Raw genomic sequence first — 22,319 nt, forward strand, 5'->3', positions numbered from 1 at the left:
GCGGAAAATAGCACTAGCTAGCGCTAGCAAATAAAATGGCGTCCTTTTAGCAGTAACTGCTGTCACTGTTCAAAAATGTATGGGAAACGTCACTTTTGAAGTTTAACAAAGGTGTCCTAGCTGAAATCAAGCTAGTTTTCGGCAGTTGCCATGTTTGCTAGCAAATTCTAAAAAATGCTATTTTCGGCTGAACGCAGCCATAGACAAGGTAGTTTAATGAATGAATGAATAAAGAATGACAGGGACCGAATGAATGAATGATTAGTAGCCTTTTTACTCAAATCAAACATAGCCTCAAAAATCTTAAAAACGGACTGATTTAATTATTTTTTATATTAATTACTTCAAAACAGTGTAACTGTTTATTTTGAAAACATTTTCTGTATCTTGCTTTCATAAAATATATTAGGGGATAACTTGTCAAAACGGTGGCAAGCACTTCAAGTGACGAAAGACTTTCCTTCCTTTCATCTGTCAGTCGTAACGTTTCACTGTGCAATATCTCCGACATCGTTTTGATGGAAAAATAATGCCAGTTAAAGTCGATATCACTCCACCGCCACCAGCTAACTCCAAACAGCCTGGTGTAACGAAGTCTCTGCTGTATAACGGCTCTAAATTTCAAGGACATCAAAAGAGTAAAGGAAATTCATATGAGGTTGAAGTGGTTTTGCAGGTTAGTAACAATAACAAAGTAGGTACGCAATTAATGATATGTGCTAATCAATTGCAATTTTGTAATTATTATTTAGCATTTATGCTTTGGTTTGCTATGATTTAGGTCATACTTCGTAAGAAATAGATTAGCGATACGTGGTTCATGCGTAACTTACAAGATTGGATACTTTACCACCAATATTTCCACTACTTCCACTACCAATGAACTCCTTATCTAGTAATTACGTGACTCTAATACCTAGTTTTATAAAAAATATTGTTTTCCAGCATGTTGATGAAGAAAATTCTTATTTATGTGGTTATTTAAAAATAAAAGGATTGACAGAAGAATTTCCAACGTTAACCACCTTTTTTGATGGAGAAATTATATCAGCTAAGTACCCCTTCCTAACGAGAAAATGGGATGCAGACGAAGATGTAGATCGAAAGCATTGGGTAAGTCTAATTGGACAAAATTTTGATAACTATTTGCTTTTAAATTTGAACTACCGCTACTTATTCGCCTAATGTATTTTCAAATGTGTATTAATGTGAAACAGCTGGTATATTAATTGAGTAGGTTTTTAAAATGCAAAATAATAAACCTGTCTTCTTTTGAATTTCAGAGTAAGTTTGACTTATTTGTCCCATATCTGAAAACGTTTAATTCAGATTCATTTGATTACGACTCTCTTGCCAAGGCTGACTATGTGTTTATGAGATGGAAGGAACACTTCTTGGTTCCGGATCACACAATCAAGGATATAAATGGTGCTTCATTCGCTGGTTTCTACTATATATGCTTCCATAAATCAGCTGCAACTATAGAAGGTTACTACTACCACCGGAGCTCGGAGTGGTAAGTGTCTTTTATTTTTTTAGTATATTGAAATTAGTTGTTGTAATAAAACTTATTTATATTTTATTTGGTTTTAATAAATTTTATTTGGTTACATTAATGTTGTATGAAAGTGTAGGAACTTTTTAATAAGGTTTGTAGGGTCTGTAGATAGATAGTGCCAAATGTTACAATATTCTTTTGTATATCTTTACAGGTATCAATCTTTGACTTTAAGTCATGTTCCTGAACACAGCATCCAAATCTACGAGTTCAGATGAAGTGGCGTGTGGCAACATTGAAACTTGGATTTATACTTGTGTCCGCTAGTACTTACTTGTTCATTAAGTCTTCAGTCAAAAAAGACAAGGTTAAGAATGTTAAGTTTTTTCAGTAATGTAAGTTAAAGATGTGAGGGCGAATTAGTATTTTCATTTGATCCAGGCAGAACAAAACATCCCAGTAAAGTTATTTTACTTGTAATGAACAATTCAGTATGTTAGTCGGATCTTGCATATACTTCTGTATAATGACTGTTTATTTTGACTACTGGCTGATTGTAGATATGTTATGTTGAAAACTCAATACTCTTTATATTATTTGTATGTAGTGACATGGTGACTTATGATTTATTGGCCAATAAGAACCTTACGATGAAATCCAAAGGCTCTTTAATGCTAAGTTTTGTTGTTATTGTGATATTTTGTACAAATTACTTGTGTATAAGTAGACTTTATACATACTGTATTGTTTTGTATCATTTTATTGTGCATAATTTTTTCAGCAGAGTTACCTTTTATTGTTTGTGTAAAATAAGTATATGCAAGTCCAGAGAACTTACAGGGAATCTCTATAACTTGAACAAGTTTATAATCAAAGTGGAACCGTAGGAATTAATTCAGCAATGTTATTGATAAAATTGAATATTTTTTTTCAATAAAATATCTTACAGTGAATCTGATTTTTTTATTTATTTTTATGGGTATAATGAAAAAGCCGTTATATTCACTTCATTTCATTTTAATGTAACATCCATATTTACAATAAAATACTGGCATTGATCTTTAAGTTCATATCATGACAATTTTAGAGAATTAGAAATTGTTGACTTGATTGATATACCTAAGATTGACATTGTAATTTAAGTATAATAAATTCTTATATTATTTGTACAATAGTTGTCTTGATAAATTGCAATATTCAATAGTAGCAGTTAATCAACATAGGTACAATAATGTTACTAAGCAAGTATATTAAACTAATTAGTACAAAATCGGCTATAGAGTACATTTGCATTAATAAATTTTAAATATTTTTCGCCGTTTTGTACTTATTGAAATAGTAAATAAGATAATTGATAAAAGACGTTTTATATTTTTTTAGGTAGATAAGATTATTATAAAGAAACATTTATTGTATATTGCCTGATGCACTGGTTTTATTTGAAACATAAAAGACTTAGAGCGAGAAAAGGCTAACACATTCTTGCATTATTTTATGTTGTCTAACTCTACCGTTAGATAAATCTGTCAATAATAATGATCTCTCTTAATTTCATTGTAGTAAATTATAACTATTTGATAAATGTTAGAAAAATACAATAATATACAATTTATATAATTTTCATGTCGTAAATAGCGTATTACGTTTATGCAATAAAAACTAAAGCTTAAACTAAACTTTGGTGGGATCGTTATGTGTATTAGTTCGGTAATGTAATTTATGTATCTAGATATTAACAAAATTTCTACTAAGTCTTAAACAGAGTAATGTACCTCAAATGCAGATGCAGACTATGCACTGCTTAGTTACTGATATGCATAATTTATTGAGTACCAAAATGCATTATTTTAATTAGATTTTCAGTTCGAGTTTAAATAGGATAATACAACTTCAGTAGCTAAAGGTACATAAGGCAAGCATAATCGGCTTTATTAAATTACAACTGAAAGAAATACCATTTAGTTATATTGACAATATTGTTTTCCCGACTCTTTTGCCAGTAGAACGCGATTCTAGCGCACTTTAGCGTCATGTCTTGTCGCCGCGCTACAGCGCTATTGTGGCTACTGACGATATGATGCGTAATATGAATGCGTTCTGTTTGGCACATTATTAGTACAGTCGAGTACAGAAATATACACTTGAACTTAGATTACACGTTAGAAGCTTTTTATAACAAGAGTTAACATCTGCCAAAATGGGTACCTACTGTGTAATAAAATAATTATTAAACTCGACTGTACTTACTTCAACGGCTAATATTCGGCGTTTGACCGGCAATTCACAACAAGCATTTTCTAACTCGTTAAGTACTTTGCGTAATTCTATCACGAGACTTTCAAATATATCCATGGGATTTAATTCCTGATTATAATTTATTAAACATTAAAATGCGCGGATTGTGAGAAACGATTAGGCATTTTTGAACACTGCGAAAATTCCTGTTTTGTGGATTTATCTAGTATTAATCTTGTTAAGATCGTTTTATTTAAATAATAACTAAATAATCAATTAGCGTGGTTCTTTCGCCACTATGCATAGGTATGTTTCAGGTGGGTTTTGATTATTTGAGTTTGATTTAGATTTGTCTGAAATAATTAATACATACATTCATTACAAGCTATGCATACACTTGGAAACAATAAGCAACGAAGAGACTCTACCCGGCAGACCGGCGTCTCTGCGCGGTCGTCCTCATACATAATACGGCTAATTATAGGCAAGCCAGTGCCCAATTGTACGTACTATGGTTAGACACACCTAACAAGAAAGTCTGAACATCTATAGACAAAATTACATTCACATCTAACAAAAAATATAAAAATATACACCAGCTAAACACAAATTATTGATCAATACAACAAATTACATTTAACATAATATAAAACAAATAATACTATGTGAACAACTTCCAGCAGAAAAATAAAACACTTAAATTAAAAGAAATATTTACAAGAATTAAAACAGCTAACAAAGTCCTTAACTATGACTGTAATATTTGGTTTTCAAATAAATAATAATACAATGAAAGCTATGGCTATTAGTGAATAGTTGAATGAAACTGCGTTGGCACCTGAATTATGCATCTCACTAACTTTGCCAGACTAACTATTATCTTAATTAGATAACTTTACGCGTAAGTTCGGGTCGATACAGTATCATATCAAGATTACATTAACAGTCATTCCTTATTTCATAATTTAAATTTTAGCCAAGTTTCAGTTAGCAGTGTGGGTAAACTGATGTAGGAAGAATAAGTTTAAATTCGTAAATACCGTTACTAACAAATATTTTCCATAGCTTCCATTATATGTCGTCGGGTAACATCAAATTGTCTAATTAGATTAAAACGAACTATCTCTTTGATGTACCTTCACTGCTAAACCAATGTCTCAAACCTAGGAGGCTGTATAAACCCTGATTCGTCATTTGAGATCGCACCGGTTTCGTATGGCGTTGGACTAATTTATGAGGGTAACCCTGCATTTGGTGGGGATATACGTCTTGGCCAGGATAAACTTCCGGATAGAAGCCATGAGGTCTAAAGTAATGGGGGTACGAATGATGATGGCGCCTTGGGTTTCCGTGGCTGTTGTAGACTCCTCCGATGTGATTTCGACCGGGCCAGTAGTCTTGCAAATGGCGGAATGGGTAGTCTGATGGTGGAGTCGCTGAGTGTTGACTTGGCCAAGGATACCTGTAGAACGCTTCACTCTTAGGGTAAAAACTGTTAGGAGGAATTTTGTCTTCCAATGATGAATCTGGTACAGTGTCGATTGGTAGAGACTCTTGCAGTACTTCGGATTTGGGTTTATTGCGCCTATATTGTAGTTTAGTTCGCGTGCCGAGTATGTTATCATCTTTGATTGCGTGTTTCTTTTTATCCTTTCCGAAATTATCATCGGTGGAAACTTCAGCATACCGACTTATGAGCTTAATAGCTTCACCGATATCGGAGTAATCGTTTTCTGGATTAAGTTTAGTTTGTTCTTTGTTATGCAATTCTTTGGTGTCATTTGATGTTACTTTCTTTATATCAGTATCAACCACGTCAGTTATCTTTTCGTTCGGCATCTTTAATGCAGCCGCTGAATGGTTAGTCTGTAAGTCGCTTGTTATTTCAGTGTTGATGTTCAGGGCTTCTTGGTTTGCGTTATTAATATTGTATAGTACGGGGTCCACGTTTACATGTCCGTAAACAAGTTCTTTTTGTCCAACGTCGGTGTCATTATTGCCTGTGGGCCTGGTCTCCGCGGAGTCGTCAACTGGGCTGTCGCGCTTCGGTTTATCCGCCAAGTGCGAGAGGGTGTTCATGTCGTGGTTTATTCCAGCAGAAGCAGAGATAGCTGTGATGTTATCAGATTGTTGCAACTTCAAAAGTTCTAATTCAGCTTCAATGCTGGAGTCCTTATTCTCATCTTTCTTGTCGATGTTAGCGTAATTTGGTTGGAGTTCTTGAGCCTGTAACAAAATAAAATTAAAGTATTAGTCTTTATTAAAACAAAAACTAAAGAAATTCATAGTTTTAAATAGGTACTGGAATTTGGGGAAATTACTTTATCTTTACGGAATCAAGGCAAACAGTATTTTTTTTGTTATTTGGTGTTTGTACCTGTGCAGAGGGCTCTTGGTTAACGAGGAGTGCAGCCTGCGGGTCCTGGTTGATGGGTATGGACAGCTGCAACGGTTCGCTGTCGCCGTAGTCGTACACCACATCGCTACTCGAAGGGGAGGAAAACAGGGCGTTCAGTTGCTCCAGCAGAATGCGTTCGTGCTCTGATTTGTCCACCGTAACAGTCTGTAAAAACGAGAACCGAGTTAAATACATAGATATAAATTAAATGTCGTGAAAACCAATCTACAATATAAATGTAAGTAACTAATACGGAAGGTAGAAGAACAGTAATTTACCTGAACACAAGCATTGCGGTCGATCCGTTGTCCTTTAGGACAAACGAGGGGCGTAATGAATAAAGACTTCGTAGTGATCCTCCTAGGGGGGGCGTTCTGGTTGCCATTTTCGGCGCTTTGGAGCCAGGACCTCCAGGCAAGCTCGGCGGCTTGCCGGTCGAGTGTCCTTGGCGGCGCGCGGGTGGTCGCTACAGCCGCTCGAGATTCAGCTGCGACGGAGTCGTGGTCGGTCGTGGTGGTCTCATCCGCTGCCTCTGTGCTGGCGGGGGCGGGAGCCAGTGTGGTCGCCTCGACCGCGTCTGCTCCCGCGCCGGTATCCGCCGTCACCAGTGCACTCGACACCAGTAATAACGTTGCCCACGTGCACCACATCGCAAACACCTGGAAAAGAAGATATTTAATCTAAGACTATATTCAGAAATCAGAATTTAGGAAATCAAAATACCTTATGTAGAGCACACACAGTTGTAAGATTTTCTATTCAAACAAAACAATAATTACATAGAAGATGCTTTTTATTGAAGAATGTAAAGAAGAAAAGTACCTAAATCTTTTCTAATTTGATATGTGACTGAAATATAAAAGTTTCATCTTGTAAACTCCAAGATCCCAGACTCGTAAGTTAGGCTTTTTCATCTAGATCTAAAAGTGATGTCAACTGGATCAAGGTTCGGCGTTATCCATTAATTCAATAGCTCGGGCACGACGGCGTATTCAACGAGCTATGACTTCTATAGCCCCTCCGATCCTATCAATAGTGACAGACCGATCGCCGGCCGATAACCATCCACGTAGAGTTAATGCGGAGCATTCTCTTCAACTATAATTATGCCAAATGCAGGTGCTTATTTGATTAATCATTGTGGTCCAAATACCGCACTGTCGACCTTGAGGCCCTTTATCATTCGAGAAAGTGAAAGCCTTTTAATCACGGTAGAGCCAAGCTCTGCCTTCACTTTTAAAGCGCATTAAATTATACTTAAGCACACATTTCGGTCCCATTATTGACTTGTACGTAATGGATGTCAAATTAGTATTTTTTGAATGACAAGCTCTATCTCAAAGTGGTGTTCAAACTCTTGACAGCTTTTAGAAGATAAGAGGTAGAGTTAAAGCAAAGTCAAAGTTGGTTACGTTATGTTAAATTATGATGTGTAAACAATGGAAGTATATTCTCTATAAACAAATTCCTGATCATGCGTTGTTGTTTACTTCAATTTCTTTGAAGATCAGATTTAGTTGAGAAAGAAGAATTCCGAACATATTGTTACTTAGTGTACCTACTTAATGTCAGAAAATCTACATTCTCACTCTAAAAAGTGTTACAAAGAGTTCAAAAACTGAATACTTTTTCATAAAACAATGTAATATTAATTGTTTATGTAACATGTTACATGACATAACACGAGTAAGAAATGCAAAGTAGATTAGGTAGGTGACTAGTACAACTACTTATTTGATAAGTATCGTAGGCAATTAGCCTCATTGTCAACATTGTTGTAAACAAAGTAATTTCCTTGACCCTAGTTCGGATCCACGCCTTCGATCGTTTGGTTCTGCGCCGGCGCAGAGTAAATAATTTAGTGCGCAAAACAAGGGCAGTGGCTGTTGACCCCGCCGAGATCTATCACCGGCATCTGGCAATGATCTCGCAGGCGCCGCACGCGGAAGCGGCTGGCGGGAATTGACCGTGTTTCAATGGGTGCTTGATTGAAGCTCTCCTCACATACTGTGAAAAGGATTAGAAAGTGGGATTATGCCGGCTCCGTGGCGTAACCCTATCGGAATTTTCACACTGAAGGTCCCAGTGCTCTACGTGAGAGAGCTCTCTCATTAGCATTTTAATGCACGCGAGGAGACTGCGTCTGACCTAATGAGATCATTCTGTTTACATAAAACAGACACCGTCGGGTATTCCGTTTCGATGGAGGTATTATTATCTGCGCGTCGAATCCTCGAATGTTGAACCCTACCTTGACATGTATGCGCGAGTGAGACGATGATGCTGCACAGCGGAGGTGCGCCCGCGCTGGATGCACGCAAATAGCTTTCCAGTCGGAATTTGAGTCGAGTGTTTCTGAGAATACTCGGTACGGTATGGGCTTAAAACTTCAATGAAGCTTTGAAGATAACGGGTAATTATCTGAGCTTTAAAACTGCTAAAATAAAAACCAATATAACGTTTTGATTTGCAGTGAAGCAGCTATCCAGTGTTTTAAGCGGTCATGTTACGGTGAATGCATCCGGAAATGTATGGTGGAGAATCATGTTGCCTCCTATGTAGTGCCTGACGGGCAGTCACGACGAATAGCTGTTATCCTTACTCACGGCACGCATTTAGATGTTGCTCCTTTAATTAACGTGCGTGAATCAACATTGAGCATGTAGGGGATCTCGCCGGTAACTTTCTATAGTCACGCTTGGGCTGCATCGTTACTACTCTCCCTTAAAGGGACGGCAGGTGTCTACGGTCGTTTTTATAGCGCATCTTATTGTGGGGGTATAAGGTTTGTTATAAGAGGCAGGTGTATTTTTTATATTAACGAATTGGGGAGCCACCAAACTGAAGGGGACGAACATGTCTACCCTAAAAATTCAGAGACGTTTTTTTGCGTAAGATTTTTTAAAGCGTCGTAATTAGAGATGTGCCGCTGAGAAAGTTCTCGTTCCCGGCAATATTCCCAGTGAGAATATTCTCGAGAACCGAGAACGCTCCCGGGAATATTCTCAGTGTTCTCGACAGAATACATTTAGTTTTAATTTTAATTTTGTTATTTATATGTGATATTATTTGTAATGTTTCGATGTTTTATTAACTGGGCATTAAGACTAGTCGTTATAAACAAGGCATGAAACGTGTGAGTGAGATATTGCTGTCTTGCTCACTATTTTCGTGGCGAACGCGTACCGCGGCTTTAGGACTCGGCTACGGTATTTGAACATCAGTGTACCTCTGAGTTTTAAGGCCCTTGCCACCCTGGCGGATTCAAAGCGGATTCAAAGTGGATTTAAAGCGGAGTTGCGACGCGACGGAGAAGCCGCGTGAAAATATCGTAAAGCTTCCCAAACGCTGCCCAGCCGAGCTGGATTCAATGATCGACCTTTTTTTTTTCGAAGTTGGACCTACCTAACTGGACTATTTGTCCCAGGTATACATTATTGTCAACAACCTCGAGTGTAGAGTCTCCAACTTTTAGAGGAGTGGGTGCAACACGGTCTTTAGACATGATTTTTAAATCTTGTCCATGTTCATTTTGAGACCCACTTGTTGAGAGACTCTATTGAGGCCATCGAGCATTGTGCCTAGATCTTCCACGATCTCAGCCATGACTACGATAACGTCTGCTGTCTGTCTGGGTGATGTACTCACCGTTGATATTTATGCTGAATCCGCTCCAGCCCAGAAGCTTGAAAACATCTTCCAGGGCGGTGGTGATGACGTCTCCCTGTCTCACCCCTCGCTGCAACTGGATAGGTTTCGGGTCCTGATCTTCAAACGGACTGTCACTGTGGCGTGTTTGTACAAGCCTTTCAACACTTTAATGTATCAATAGTCAATTTGGCACAGTTGTTCACAAACGCAAAGTGGCTGATTATACTCCTTGATCTTCCGTATAATCTGCCGTTGCGTATATTATTATGGTATATGGTACTAAAGCATTTTCGGAAACCGGCTTTTTTGGGGGGCTGAAAGTCGTCGAGCCTGCTAGTGTGACAATTCGTAATGACTATCGAAAACAGCTTGTAGACATGGCTCAGAAGCAAAATGGGTCTATAATTCTTCAACAAGGTTTTGTCACCTTTTTAAAGAGGAGTATTACTTATTTAATATTATTATTATACCATTCTTCTAAGTGTCTGATCAATCTAGATAGCACGTATTTTCTATAAAAATGTGTCAAATGATCCGTCAGACAGGCTATCCACAACTTATCCAGAAGTGGCGAAACAGGCCCTTACTAAGCGATTGTGAAATATGCCCTTAATGTCAAATAAGAATAGTTTAAAAAACTAAAAACACGCTTTTAATTACTAACAGCACTAAAAAGCCAAAAAATCATCAGGACCCTGGACATCATCTAGCATTAAAGTGCTCGAAAAGACAAATTCAACGAACCCAAACTCGATTAGTTTCCGCCGTTTCGTTTAGGAGTTCCTATGGCTACCTCCTGACTCCATCATTAGGACTCTGGACATTATCTAGCGCTTAAAGATCTCGAAAAGACATCCAATGAACCCAAACTCGATGTGATTCCGCCGTTTCGTTTAAGAGTTCTTTTGACCACCTTCCAGTCCCATCATCAGACCAGCTGGTACCACAATATTGTATTGTCATTTCTAATCTACATATAATTGTCAAGTTTCATGATGATACAAGACTTAGAAGTGCGTGTAATTCAGATTCTAAGATTCCATTGCATAGTTAGTTACATACACGATGACCTAATAAGAGCGTGTTAAAAACGAAAAAATGGGCAGTTACATTATTTAATTACGTGTAAAAAGAAATTTCTGTCATCTTACATATCATTAAAACGACATTTCACGACGAAAAAAATAAAATATAATCAAGGTGCAGTTGCCAAGAATATTGCCGAGAAAGTTCCCGAGAATATTCTCTGGAACACTGAGAATATAGCCTTTCACTGCAAATAGAGTGTATTGTTTAATATACACTTATCTGTTGACTTAATTTAATACTATTTTACTTAAGAAAGTTCGTTTATTTCCATTTGATAAACATGATTCTCAACCTTTCTCACTTAGGAGAACGCTCCCGGGAACGCTCCCGAGAATATTCTCAGTCGAGAGAGCGTTCTCGGGAACGGCACATCAATAGTCGTAATACATTGTTGAGTAACATGGATTGCTAGATTCTGAGGCATGTATTGCGTGCAATTAAAACAGCCATGTGCATAAATCGTCACTATCGAAGCCGTCTTTCCACGTGTATTTCGGCCGTTAACGCATATTGTATGTTAATGGCGGCTGAGCATCGAGAAAGTGCTGCTGCTAACTGAGCGGCCACGACACGGACAGATTTGCATGTTAGGTAACTTGACCGGCTCGTCTATGGGCAGTTAATTGCTGCGACTTCTGTTTCTTTTTTGACAAACAAAGGTGACCCAATTTCGAAATAATTTATATTGACCACTTTCTGTCTCCGGTATAATTAATCCAGTGGCGGGGCAAGACCTAAATTTGATGTGGGCAAGACAGATTTCGCGAGGCCTTGTTCTGTGGCGACCTGAAGACGGATTTTATGAAATAATAAAAAAAAGGGTCAAAGGTCTATACATTGACAGTTTCTGATTTCTTGATTCAGTGATTATTTTTAAAGGAATATTGCGCCAAAGAATAATGTTCGTCACTTAAAACCGTGTTGTTGCTTAAATTTTGTGTCTGATTATGGCTGAATTTGTTTGGAAAAAAATATATTTTTATTTTTAACTACATTGTTTAGCTATCAAGAATTTATATTTAATAGTCAATGTTCGTATTGTGATATTGTCATCTCCACCTTGTATACATTTTTTCAAAATTTTTGATGCGCGAGGCCCCTTGTACCGCGAGGCCGTAGGCGGTGGCCCACGTCGCCTACGCCTTACGCCGCCTCTGAATTAATCTATCCATACCTGAATTAAGTAGAACATGTAAGTTTTACGAAAATACAGGGTGTTTATTTCAGTCTTTCACTTAAAATTGGGCTATCCACACATTTCCGGGTCAGGGCCATCCGAATGTACCTATAATTTGACGTGCTCTGACATCTGTCATGGTTATCAAGTTGGATTTTACGCAATTTATTAGTAGTTAAGATACTACTTACTGCTTCAATTTTCTAAGTAAACTTGTTGAATTTATGAAATAAAGTGGTATCATTACTTCTCTTGTTTGCTTAGGAAGATCGTCTTTAAGCCCCGACATTATTATTGCAGTACTAAAATGAAACTGGATTTTCTTCCTCGTAGGTTAAAATTTTATTTTACTGTTAACTTTTATAGAGTCGTTATTCACGTTCTATTTGGCTGATAGCATTTACTTCAGTTGGTCGATTCCCAGTTAAAATTACTTCGGTTATTTCTTTGTCGTTAAGTGTCGTGTTTTAACACCTCATGAGCAATATGTTTCGGTAGGTAACTACAATAGTTACTTTACTTTGTGTGACTAATGATACCGTGAGGAACAAACTATTGGTGTAATTGGTTAAGTAGGTAATAGAAAAGTGAGTATGAGTCTTTTTAAATCACTTGTTTTCCTAGTTTCAAATTAACCGTATGTACCTAAGTAATTAAAAGTGAGTACAAAAAGAATGTTGTATATTTTGAGACGAGTGTGAAGACAATCTTTCATACATTACAAAAACAATGTTTTTCTCCCACTTCTCAGTTGGTTTCTTTTATTATTATCAAATGAAAGAAAAAGCTTCTAATAATTTGTGCTCTACATAAAGATGATTTTCTACTCATTATAAAAATCATAATAAAATCTTTTCTCGCTTTATTTTGTTACGATTGCATGCTTTGTTTGAGTTCAACAATCGGTCTCTCCGAGTGTGAATAGTGATTGCAATTCGGTTTTTGCAGATGTTTTGTCACTCTCGTGGACAAGTGTGTCGCGCAGAGAGCGGCAGCCGACCTACTGACTGCCTCGACATGTACAGAGGACGTCAGACTACACATTTGTAGTGCAAAATCACATCTATTACAATTGAATAAGGAGCCCCAGTGTTTAACTTGATATGCTGCCGTCTGTACATTTCACTGTCGTTTTTATATCATAATCTACACGTTCATGTTTTTTCAATCCTGTGCCGATGACCGTCAAATGTAACTTGCTGATAGCTCTCTAGCTGCTTACTATAATAGTACGCTACAAAGCCGTCCAGTAAATACTGTAAGATAACCTCTTTGTTGGTAAATAAATGAAAAGATATGTGCGCTAAATATCTTTATCACTTAAAAGTTATATTTTTTAATTTCCAGATCTCAAACCACAACTTTAGGTGTAACAGAAACAACATTTAAATGAATGCAAAGTAATCTATTCTTTACCTTGCACCTTACACAACCGCATCGTCACCTTAGGTAATACTTAAATAAGTAGATTTGTTAGAGATCTCATTCAGTTACTAAGTACCTAGTAAGTATGCTAACTTTTAGTAATATAATTTCGACATGGTCATTGAGTTATTATCTTATCACAGAAGAAGTACCAACCTATCGAAGCAAAGGTCTTATTTTGTGGCAAAGGTGAAACACAGAAACCTACCCTACGCCTATATACTGGAGAATGCCCGAGGCAATCATACCTAGAGCAATCTCGTAGCTAGGTTAAATTCAGCACTAACATCTGTGAAGCCTGCAGGTTTGGGCAATTGCCCATTGCTAGGAATCCAATTGGACGTGTAGGCTTCTCCTCAATGCGCAAGATTTGGTATCCAATTTAAGCGTCTAAATGGTCCACCTACATACAACTGGGACTGCAGAGCTTAACGCAGATTTCAAGTCAAAATGGAATAGAACGGATACCCTTTCTTAAAAAAATCTTCGGCTTACCCAAAGTCTATAATAAGTATTATAGTTTTTGGAAAATTAGGGGCAATAAATATAATAATAGAGTCATCCGACATTTGAATTTAAATGAAAAGTTATAATTTATGACATGGGAAAATAAACAACGGCACAATTAGGGTTACAACAACAAGGTGTTGCATATTCAAATACGACAAAGCATATCCGTGTTTATCTGCCGTTCTATCTACGTTCGCCCCTCTGTTTTAAGGCATAACAAATGTGGCGTATCAACGTCGAAAACAATTAAAGAACAGTCGGTCCAAAGACGTTACGCGCCGGCCTCCGCTCCACGCTTGGGAGACACCCGACGCACTCAGTTTATTTATAAAAACGCCCATTCATGCATCTCCATTTAATTTTAGGCTTCATTAGGGATTGCAGATAATTGAATAGCCGTGTTATGATCAGTCAACAGCTTACCGCTGTTAGAATATCATTATGTGAACCTAATATTTATATTAAAGGCTTATCAAAGAGACTATTCTTTGTCGGTATGAAGATAATGCATGTATGTTGTTTAATAATTACATTAAGATTATAAATACTAAATTAACACTAATTAACTTAAGAGTAACCTGGCAAGAATTTCGTCAAATTATACGTTTTGGTATTACTACCTACTATGTTTTGTACTCGATTTATGTTTTATTTGTGAGTCTTGTAATTGATTATTCAAGGTTTTTACATTCTACAATCAGGTAATTCAGGCCTGATCAGATGACTGATGATCGTTGTGACAATTATAGTACCAATCTGCCTACACTGTGTATGGAGTAACGTAACGAAATATCTGATTTAAAGGACGAGATTAATGATGAATAGGCAGTCATTAACGATGCATTGAAAATAAATCAAGGAAAGGATTAATATTTGCATTCAGGTTCTGTGTATTTAGTGTAACTTGCTGTACTCACAAGTAAAGACACGCAAACAAAAACCAACCAAGTCCGTTTAGAAAATAGGTAGAGCTAACATTTTAATTTCCAGCTCGTGTTCTGTCAATGACTGTGTTTAAACTGACGCTAAAAATTAGCGGTAACTGGCCAGTCAAACAGGAAGCCAGGGTCAGGATTCTGAATGAAGGGTCCGTTGAATTTGCGCTCTAATAACCAAATGCGTTTCTAAACGGACGTCGTAAATGAGCGTGCGAATACGAAATCGTACGCATCCTACCGAGACGATGTGTTCGGAATATCGCCTTCATATTTTTGGAAGGGAAGCAGGCGGTAGGAAGCGGCCGGCGACAGATTTCGCCGGCGAATAAATAATATATCACGCGCTGCTTCACGGCCGCTTGCGCCCGCGCAGCGATCCACGCACAATGAGCCCAGGGTTCACGACTCTACATATTGGTCAAATTGAATGTTAACTACGTTCGATGGCGGACATTGAAAGTGACGGCATTAAATTTAGCCCTGATCGACATTTATAGGACTGAAATAGGTTCAATTAATTCGCCCAATTTAATATTATGTCAACTACGAACCTTGTCATTGACTTATTACGCGTTGCGAACACAAAATCTTGAATTCTTTGGAAACTGGTTGTCCCAATCGGTAATGGAGCATGATAAATATCTTGTTTTGATTTCACTGTTGTAAAAATATTACGTTTCTTCTCGTAGCAGCCCTGAATAAGACACAAGCAGCCTTTAAAGGTTACCTGAATGCACCGGCATAGGACTCGTTTAGCATTGAGCTTATCTCAGCTTAAGTGTTATTTCGCTTTTGAAGCTCTTCGTTCTTTATTTTTATCCGCAAGCAAAGGTCATTAAGTTCACGAACCTTTTAATTTGTTGGTGTAAAGAATCAAGAGTTTTTATTTATAATAGGCATAAAGGTAATTATTGTCGATTATAAAAATATACGGAATCAACACCTGTTATATGCAATACAAATTTAACTTTTTTATAGGAGTTAGTAAATAAGTGGTTTTTACAGGTTATTTTATGCGTATTTGGGGCATAATTAAGAAATAATTTTAATACGTAATTATGTCTAGAAATATTTGTCAGTTATTTGAGTAGCTTTGTAGGTCGTCTTAGAACTTCGTAAAACCTATCATGATACTTCTCAATAGGTACTTATTTCTCAGTAACTACATTTCGAAATCACTTTACTGAATAAAGTTAGAAGTAATTAAAACAGAGTGCTATTGGAATTGGCCAGGAATGGCGTCATTTAGGGCCTATAAAATGGAATTTTACAACTGCATTTATCATATAAGATGTCTTGTTTGAAGTAAATTTAAGCGAAGAGCATAATAACATTCAGCCTAGCCAGCACTTAGTTGTTGTGTAGATTATAGAAGCAATCAACTTTGGTATTTTAGCTAACGTTTCATCACAATCGCTGACACCTGTGACGAAAGCTCTACCACACTACAGTGAGAACAGTCATTTATGACGCAAAAATATTCCGTGGAATAATATTAAAACATATTATAAATACCTGACTCACGAATAAAATACATATTTTGACATATTTTCTTCATACAAAACTTTTATTCTGTAGAGAAAAGCGGAAAAGCGGAAACTGAGGTGTCATGAGGCGTACTACCCCCTGGTGTAGTGTTTTAGGCTCCTTTCCTTATTTAATTATAAATTATGTGTGCATCGTGACCCATAACAACGCAATAAGTTAGGTAATTACATAAAGAAAAAATCCCGCCTTAGGCAGTTCGAATTTTCAAGTTGATATTTAAAAAAATAAAGAAAAAACATTTGACAGTGGCAGAGGCGGTTGCAGCCTATTAGCCTGACGATACATTGTCGTGCTTATTTTAGAGTAGAGCTATCGTAAATATGTATGATGAACTGTCGGTTCTGTTTGCGTGGTTGCTCGAGAGACAGGAGGCTTACCTTGAAGGGAGACGCGCGTATTCTGGCGCCGGTCACATTATAACGGGCGCTCGTTTCGCGCAGCCCTGCAACAAGGAAAGTTAACTTTGAATACAGAATTACAGAATACAATACCAGCTGTGAACATGAAGAAAACAATCAGCTATGGAGTCAACTTTTGAATGTCATCGATGACTCTTAAATCGTATGCGAATACATTTCCCTAGTAATTTCGTGAATCATTGTGAACGCTCATGTCAACACAAATACATAAGAACTGAATTTCATTCTTTCTTTTAGTTTAGGTGAACACATTTTAGTACTTCTATAAGTAGGTATAGTCTGAATTAATTTCAGTTAATCCAGAGAACGTTATTTATTGGTCGTAGACCAAAATGCACAAGAAGGAAAAATTATAATGTGGCCTGTTCGAGCACACCGATTGAGAATGTGGATTTTTGTCTCCATAGATCTAGAACTGTATCTACATAATTGACTAAGCACTTACTCGTATAATAAAATTGATTTTCATAATTTCTAATAACATAATTAACTCATAAAAAGAAAATAACTACAGCTAAGTAGATACGCATTAGTAATTTAATTGCAATCAACTAGATATGCTTAACAGCGAACAATGGAGACAATGGAATGAATATTGGATAGAAATCTAGTGATGTATCTTTGCTATTTATTACAGCAGCTCGCACTAAATAGCGCCGAGTGAAGTTCCCGCGTCCCAGACTGAGACTGGGACGCTTTCTAGCAATATCTGTGAGATATGTGCGAGGCAGCCGTCCACGGCACACAAACCATATGAAAGTTGATCGACTGGGCCTACCTACATACACATATTAATTATGTATAAGTGCATGTCCTCGCCGTCTTATTGCCTTTAATCCGATGTTCGTTACGTAAATTTTATCGGCGATACGTTAGGACTTTCTCAAATCGTTATTCGTATGTTTCAGATAACCGCATGCTTTTGCGTAAGGAACCGCAGCGCGGAGAGTCGTTTCATGAACAACATGTGCGAATGAGCATATAATATTTAATACGAAGAAGTAATAATGTTTTGCTTTCAAGTCCATCTCTTTTTATTGATCCAATAAATATTTGATACCTTATAAACTACTGCAGTAGAGCTTGTATCGCGAATCAACATCGCCTCACGCTGATGAAAAGATCTACTTCAAAGCACATCAATATTAACACACAAAGAAGTGGAGAAGACTATCCCACAGCAAAAGATTAGACGTCAGTTAGTGGACAAAGAAAAATGTCAATATTGGTTGTATGGGCAGCAAACAGTGAGCGAGCGCTCCCTAGAATCCAAGCCCATGTTATGTCCCGCTCCTCCGCGGTACTTATTGAAGGCTTGCGATTGTCTCATGAACAAAGAGTGCCTTTTGAAGCACGCTGGGTGAAAGGCGGTTTTCTACTACTTAACGACGGTATCGGAATTAAATAACAAATGTTGACATTTTCTAAAAATCATTCACGAGATTTAAAAAAGTATTATTGTCATTTTGAGTCGTTAAAACCGCGTTAAGCGTTTTAGCAGATTGCATAATTTATTAGCGAATATTTACTACACATAGCTGTGGTTTACTGAACGATGTGTTGGTGTAGAAACAATTAGTTGTGTTTTATTAATCGTTAAATGTTCATTAAGATTAAAAAATTCGATTCATCGGATGCGATTGACTGCGAAATTCTTTGCAGAGAATAATGAAATGATCATTGACACTTTATCGACCAGGAATTTTCATGGTCACGTAATTTATGAATGTGATTGAACAGTCACATGTTTTCATCTGGATGTTTGCGTGGAATGAATTGACGAATTCGAGCAGCAGATAGCACTTAATGTTTGTTTATTATTGAAACATGTGGTGATTGTTCCACTCGCTGGAATAAAACAATAAACACCCGAGTAGTATGTACGTTTGTTGAATAGTAAAGGCTTTATTTGTTACTACATGTTAGAAAGCGTACTAAACATATTGGTTTGTGAGAATTTGTTGAAGGTATAGGTACTTTCTTTAGAAGGATTGGTGCAGTCTATAAAATATCCGACCCAAATAATATTTTCTGTTTATTTGATCGGTGAGTGAAGGAATATTAGCATTTTACCGTCTCAAATCATTTTCAAATAAAAATAAAGATGAGTCACACAGCACGTGCTATACCTACCTAGACGGTATTAGTTACAACTTTTGACTCCCAACCTTGTATATTTGAAAGTTTTATGCAAACGATATTAGTATTAATAATTAAAAATACAGCGATGTCCCAGTTAACGCCTTAAGTGTTAGTTTGCAACAAATATCTAGTCCATTAAACTTGTAGTGGCCGTATGATGCGTGCATAATACTGTTTGAGTTATGAGTTATTTGAGTTATTGATAAAAGTACTGATTCACATGCGTAGTGAAAGCCACACATTCGGCTCGTACCCAATCTAAACATTGTGTGCAAATCTGTGGCGATAAAGGCAAACACCCGTAAGTGGTTATTGCTCGTTTATGCGTTTTGTGGTTCCCATCTGAGGTTGTTCGCGTACAATCAATCACATTTTATTGATTTGACTCGCATGTGTTATGTGCGACACTAATGCCAAATACTTTTCAATGTCAGTTTATTTGTTCTATTAGTTTTTGTGTCATTTAAATTGTGAGACGAATGAATAATGAGAAAATGAATGAAGTGTATCAATTTAAAAGGCAGCCATTTAATAAAATTGTCTCTACGGATACATTTATTTTATTTTAATTGTTTAATTCAACGTTGTATGATCTGAAGATATAGACATTTCAATATAGACATTTTCACATTTTACTTAAAGCAACTGAGGACTGAATCTGCAGTTCTTTTATCAGGATCAGGGTTTTTGCGATTAACAGCTTTCTTTACTTAAAAATAAAAAGCAACTTAAAAGCCGAAAGTAAATAGAGGCTATTGGTCTCTATTTGATGCAAATCTATGTAGAGACGTAATCCTATCGGTATCAACATTCGTAACTGTCGTACTTTTTGTTGATCGCGACGTTGTTTCAATGTATCCTAGTTTTCTAACTCCTGGGCCATTTCATTGAATGGTCAGTACAGCATTCGGCTTCGTTTGGAGTTTTTACTATTTCTAAATAAAATTGATTTCCCGCATATTGGAACTTTGTTTTACGTTTGTTTTTTTCCGTTTCGTAAATATTGATTTTATTTGTTGTATTACGTCAAGTAAAACATTACAAAAAATATACTGATAAACTGAATACTACACTGATAAACAATAAATGTTTTTTTTATTCTTTAAAACATGTGAAAATCACGTTGTTAACTCAATGCCAGAGAACGTAGTTTGTTACGTGATTTCAATATCGGCATGGAAAGACAAGGAGATATTTAATTAAAGTACGAGTGACTTCAGTGTCAAAGGTTATCCGATAAGAACAAGTAAATTAATAAAAAAAAAGATAATAATTATGAAAAATATCTTCATTGTCTTGAATAAACTGCTTCGTTGTTTCGAGTCGCTAACTTGAAAATGTAGAGTTATTTACAAAAGTAAATACCTAATCATTAGGTTTCAAACAAAAATGCATATGATTTCATCTTGCCTCTACGTAGCTACTTACATATTGCTCTAGATAATACATGTTGGTACATTATGATCATGAAATCAATAGTACTAACGCATTTATTTACTGTTTTTACGTCAAATACTATAAAAAATAAGTTAATATGTTGATTGTAGAGTTATATTACGAACTCACAAGATATGTACCTTCTTGCTGATTAGAACAGATTTTATAACATACACATACACGACTGTAAATGACCCATAACATATTTTGTTATTGTTTTGTTATGAAATATTCCTTGGTCATTGTAAAAACGCTAGAAAAATTTCCATGATAATGATAAGCGTTATAAATCATGTAAATAGATACAGACATACAAACTATGACATAGATTTACATGAGAATAGAAGTATAGAACGCACAAAATAGGTCACTCGATTTGGACGTATTAATTTATGTTGTAGAAAGTCTTGTAGAGTTTTATTTCTTTAGACATGGCCCATAAAAAGCGATTTCATAAACTTTTATGTTATTGTTTAAAATGTTGGGAGGGTGTAAAAGGTGTCGCTACGTGCTTTATGAGGGATATAAGATGTCATAAAGGTCTTCATTGTGAATTATTATGACATCCAACTGGTTTACAATGATGTCATGGCTACCATAGCATGGATCCCGATGGAATGTTGGTTAGTGGCACATGAAAGTTCCCAAGAAATAAATAACCCACCTATTTCTTAGGGATTACGGCTTAGACACATTATTCTCCTAGACGGCCGTAAATAATCGTGACAAGAGCAAATCTAATGTGATTATAAAATTTTCTTTGAAAGTAAATTTTACTTTCAAAATGACATGGGTATTTAAGTTTCTAAAACATGATATTAGTAGGTCAAGATTGTATTTAAAATTCAAGGGCAGAATTATACTTCAGAAAGTTTAAAGAGGGCCTAAGTAGTGTGAGTTTTTCTCACGCGTATAGCCGGCTCCGTAGAATAAAAATCAAGTTAAAAGTAATTTCTAGGTGTCTTAAAATATAAAGACGCATTCGAAAATATAGTACCTATTATACTTTAGCTCCACAAGGACGCGTACGCGTTTTTATGTGGGTCACTAAACTATATTATATTTCTGGCAATATACCTACGAGTATATTATTGAGATCTGCGACAGACACGTGTGTGATCTTATATGGATTCCATTTTTATTACGAATCCCTACAAACAAATGTATGGTAAAGCTAGCTCTTAGCTTTCAGACACCGATATTGAATACAGCTTTTAGAGCACGTGTAAGAGAGGATGTAGAGATCTATACTCTAGGAATCCCTTTGAGGACTACTCTTTGAGTCTTTCTCTACCTAGGTAGTGTTAATGTTAATCAAATTGAAGTGTAGGCGAGGCGTTCAATTAAGCATCGGCTGTGTAGCAAAGCATAATTGCTACCTGCACCTGTAGGCGCCCGGAAAGGGAGCCGCGTGGGCGACACCTAATGAGGCGTTCCTATTCGCACTAATCATAATAAGGGCTACTATTTCTAGATTTCTAAAGGTTATTGTTGTTACATTGTCTTTTTGGTAGAGTTCCTAACCAAGCAACCAACCAGGGCTTGGGAAATCTCAGCAGATTTATTTACTCGTTGTGGATGCGATTTAAAGAGTATGCTAATGCAACAAATATTTTTTTCTTTTAAAATATTACCTACTCATAAAATAGAGCAAGGACACTGTGTTTTAGTTAGAATGTATTTTTTACGAAAAATATACAGGATTCACGATTTTTACGGCCTTCTTTCATATTTACATTATTGACTAGGGATTATATGTGTGTGTTTTGTAAAGCGATGGCAAATGGTATTAGCTTTTCCTTACCATTTCTTCCAAGTCACATTTACTTTGTGAATTTATAAACATTACTGC

At 36.4% G+C, this 22,319-nt stretch overlaps 2 protein-coding genes across 2 annotated transcripts in view; one reads left to right on the forward strand and one right to left on the reverse strand.

Annotated features, from left to right (window-relative positions):
• The first annotated feature begins 260 nt into the window (after positions 1-260).
• Positions 261-2,451, forward strand: LOC135074631 (glucose-induced degradation protein 4 homolog). The gene is made up of 4 exons (XM_063968991.1): positions 261-676; positions 946-1,113; positions 1,284-1,516; positions 1,713-2,451. Exons 1-4 carry the CDS (start codon positions 530-532, stop codon positions 1,774-1,776), a joined length of 612 nt encoding a protein of 203 aa, XP_063825061.1. The 5' UTR covers positions 261-529; the 3' UTR covers positions 1,777-2,451.
• A 101-nt stretch (positions 2,452-2,552) lies between these two features.
• The window catches only part of LOC135074630 (uncharacterized), a 45,276-nt gene continuing 25,509 nt past the window's right edge, over positions 2,553-22,319 (reverse strand). The window contains exons 2-5 of the mRNA XM_063968990.1: positions 16,847-16,911; positions 6,410-6,790; positions 6,111-6,296; positions 2,553-5,959 (exon numbers count right to left, since the gene is read on the reverse strand). Of these exons, the coding sequence (XP_063825060.1) occupies positions 4,853-5,959; positions 6,111-6,296; positions 6,410-6,781 (1,665 nt within the window). The 5' untranslated portion in view covers positions 6,782-6,790; positions 16,847-16,911 and the 3' untranslated portion in view covers positions 2,553-4,852. The remainder of the gene's footprint in view (positions 5,960-6,110; positions 6,297-6,409; positions 6,791-16,846; positions 16,912-22,319) is intronic.

The sequence above is a fragment of the Ostrinia nubilalis genome, chromosome 9 (genome assembly GCF_963855985.1).
Source record: "Ostrinia nubilalis chromosome 9, ilOstNubi1.1, whole genome shotgun sequence".
Taxonomy (NCBI): Eukaryota; Metazoa; Arthropoda; class Insecta; order Lepidoptera; family Crambidae; genus Ostrinia; species Ostrinia nubilalis.

Bases quoted from the DNA above. Each gene is read 5' to 3' on its own strand.
- LOC135074631 (XM_063968991.1), top strand. From the start codon at position 530: ATGCCAGTTAAAGTCGATATCACTCCACCGCCACCAGCTAACTCCAAA. The intron at 677-945 runs GTTAGTAACAAT...ATTGTTTTCCAG, and splicing joins AGGTTGAAGTGGTTTTGCAG to CATGTTGATGAAGAAAATTC. The intron at 1,517-1,712 runs GTAAGTGTCTTT...ATATCTTTACAG, and splicing joins TACCACCGGAGCTCGGAGTG to GTATCAATCTTTGACTTTAA.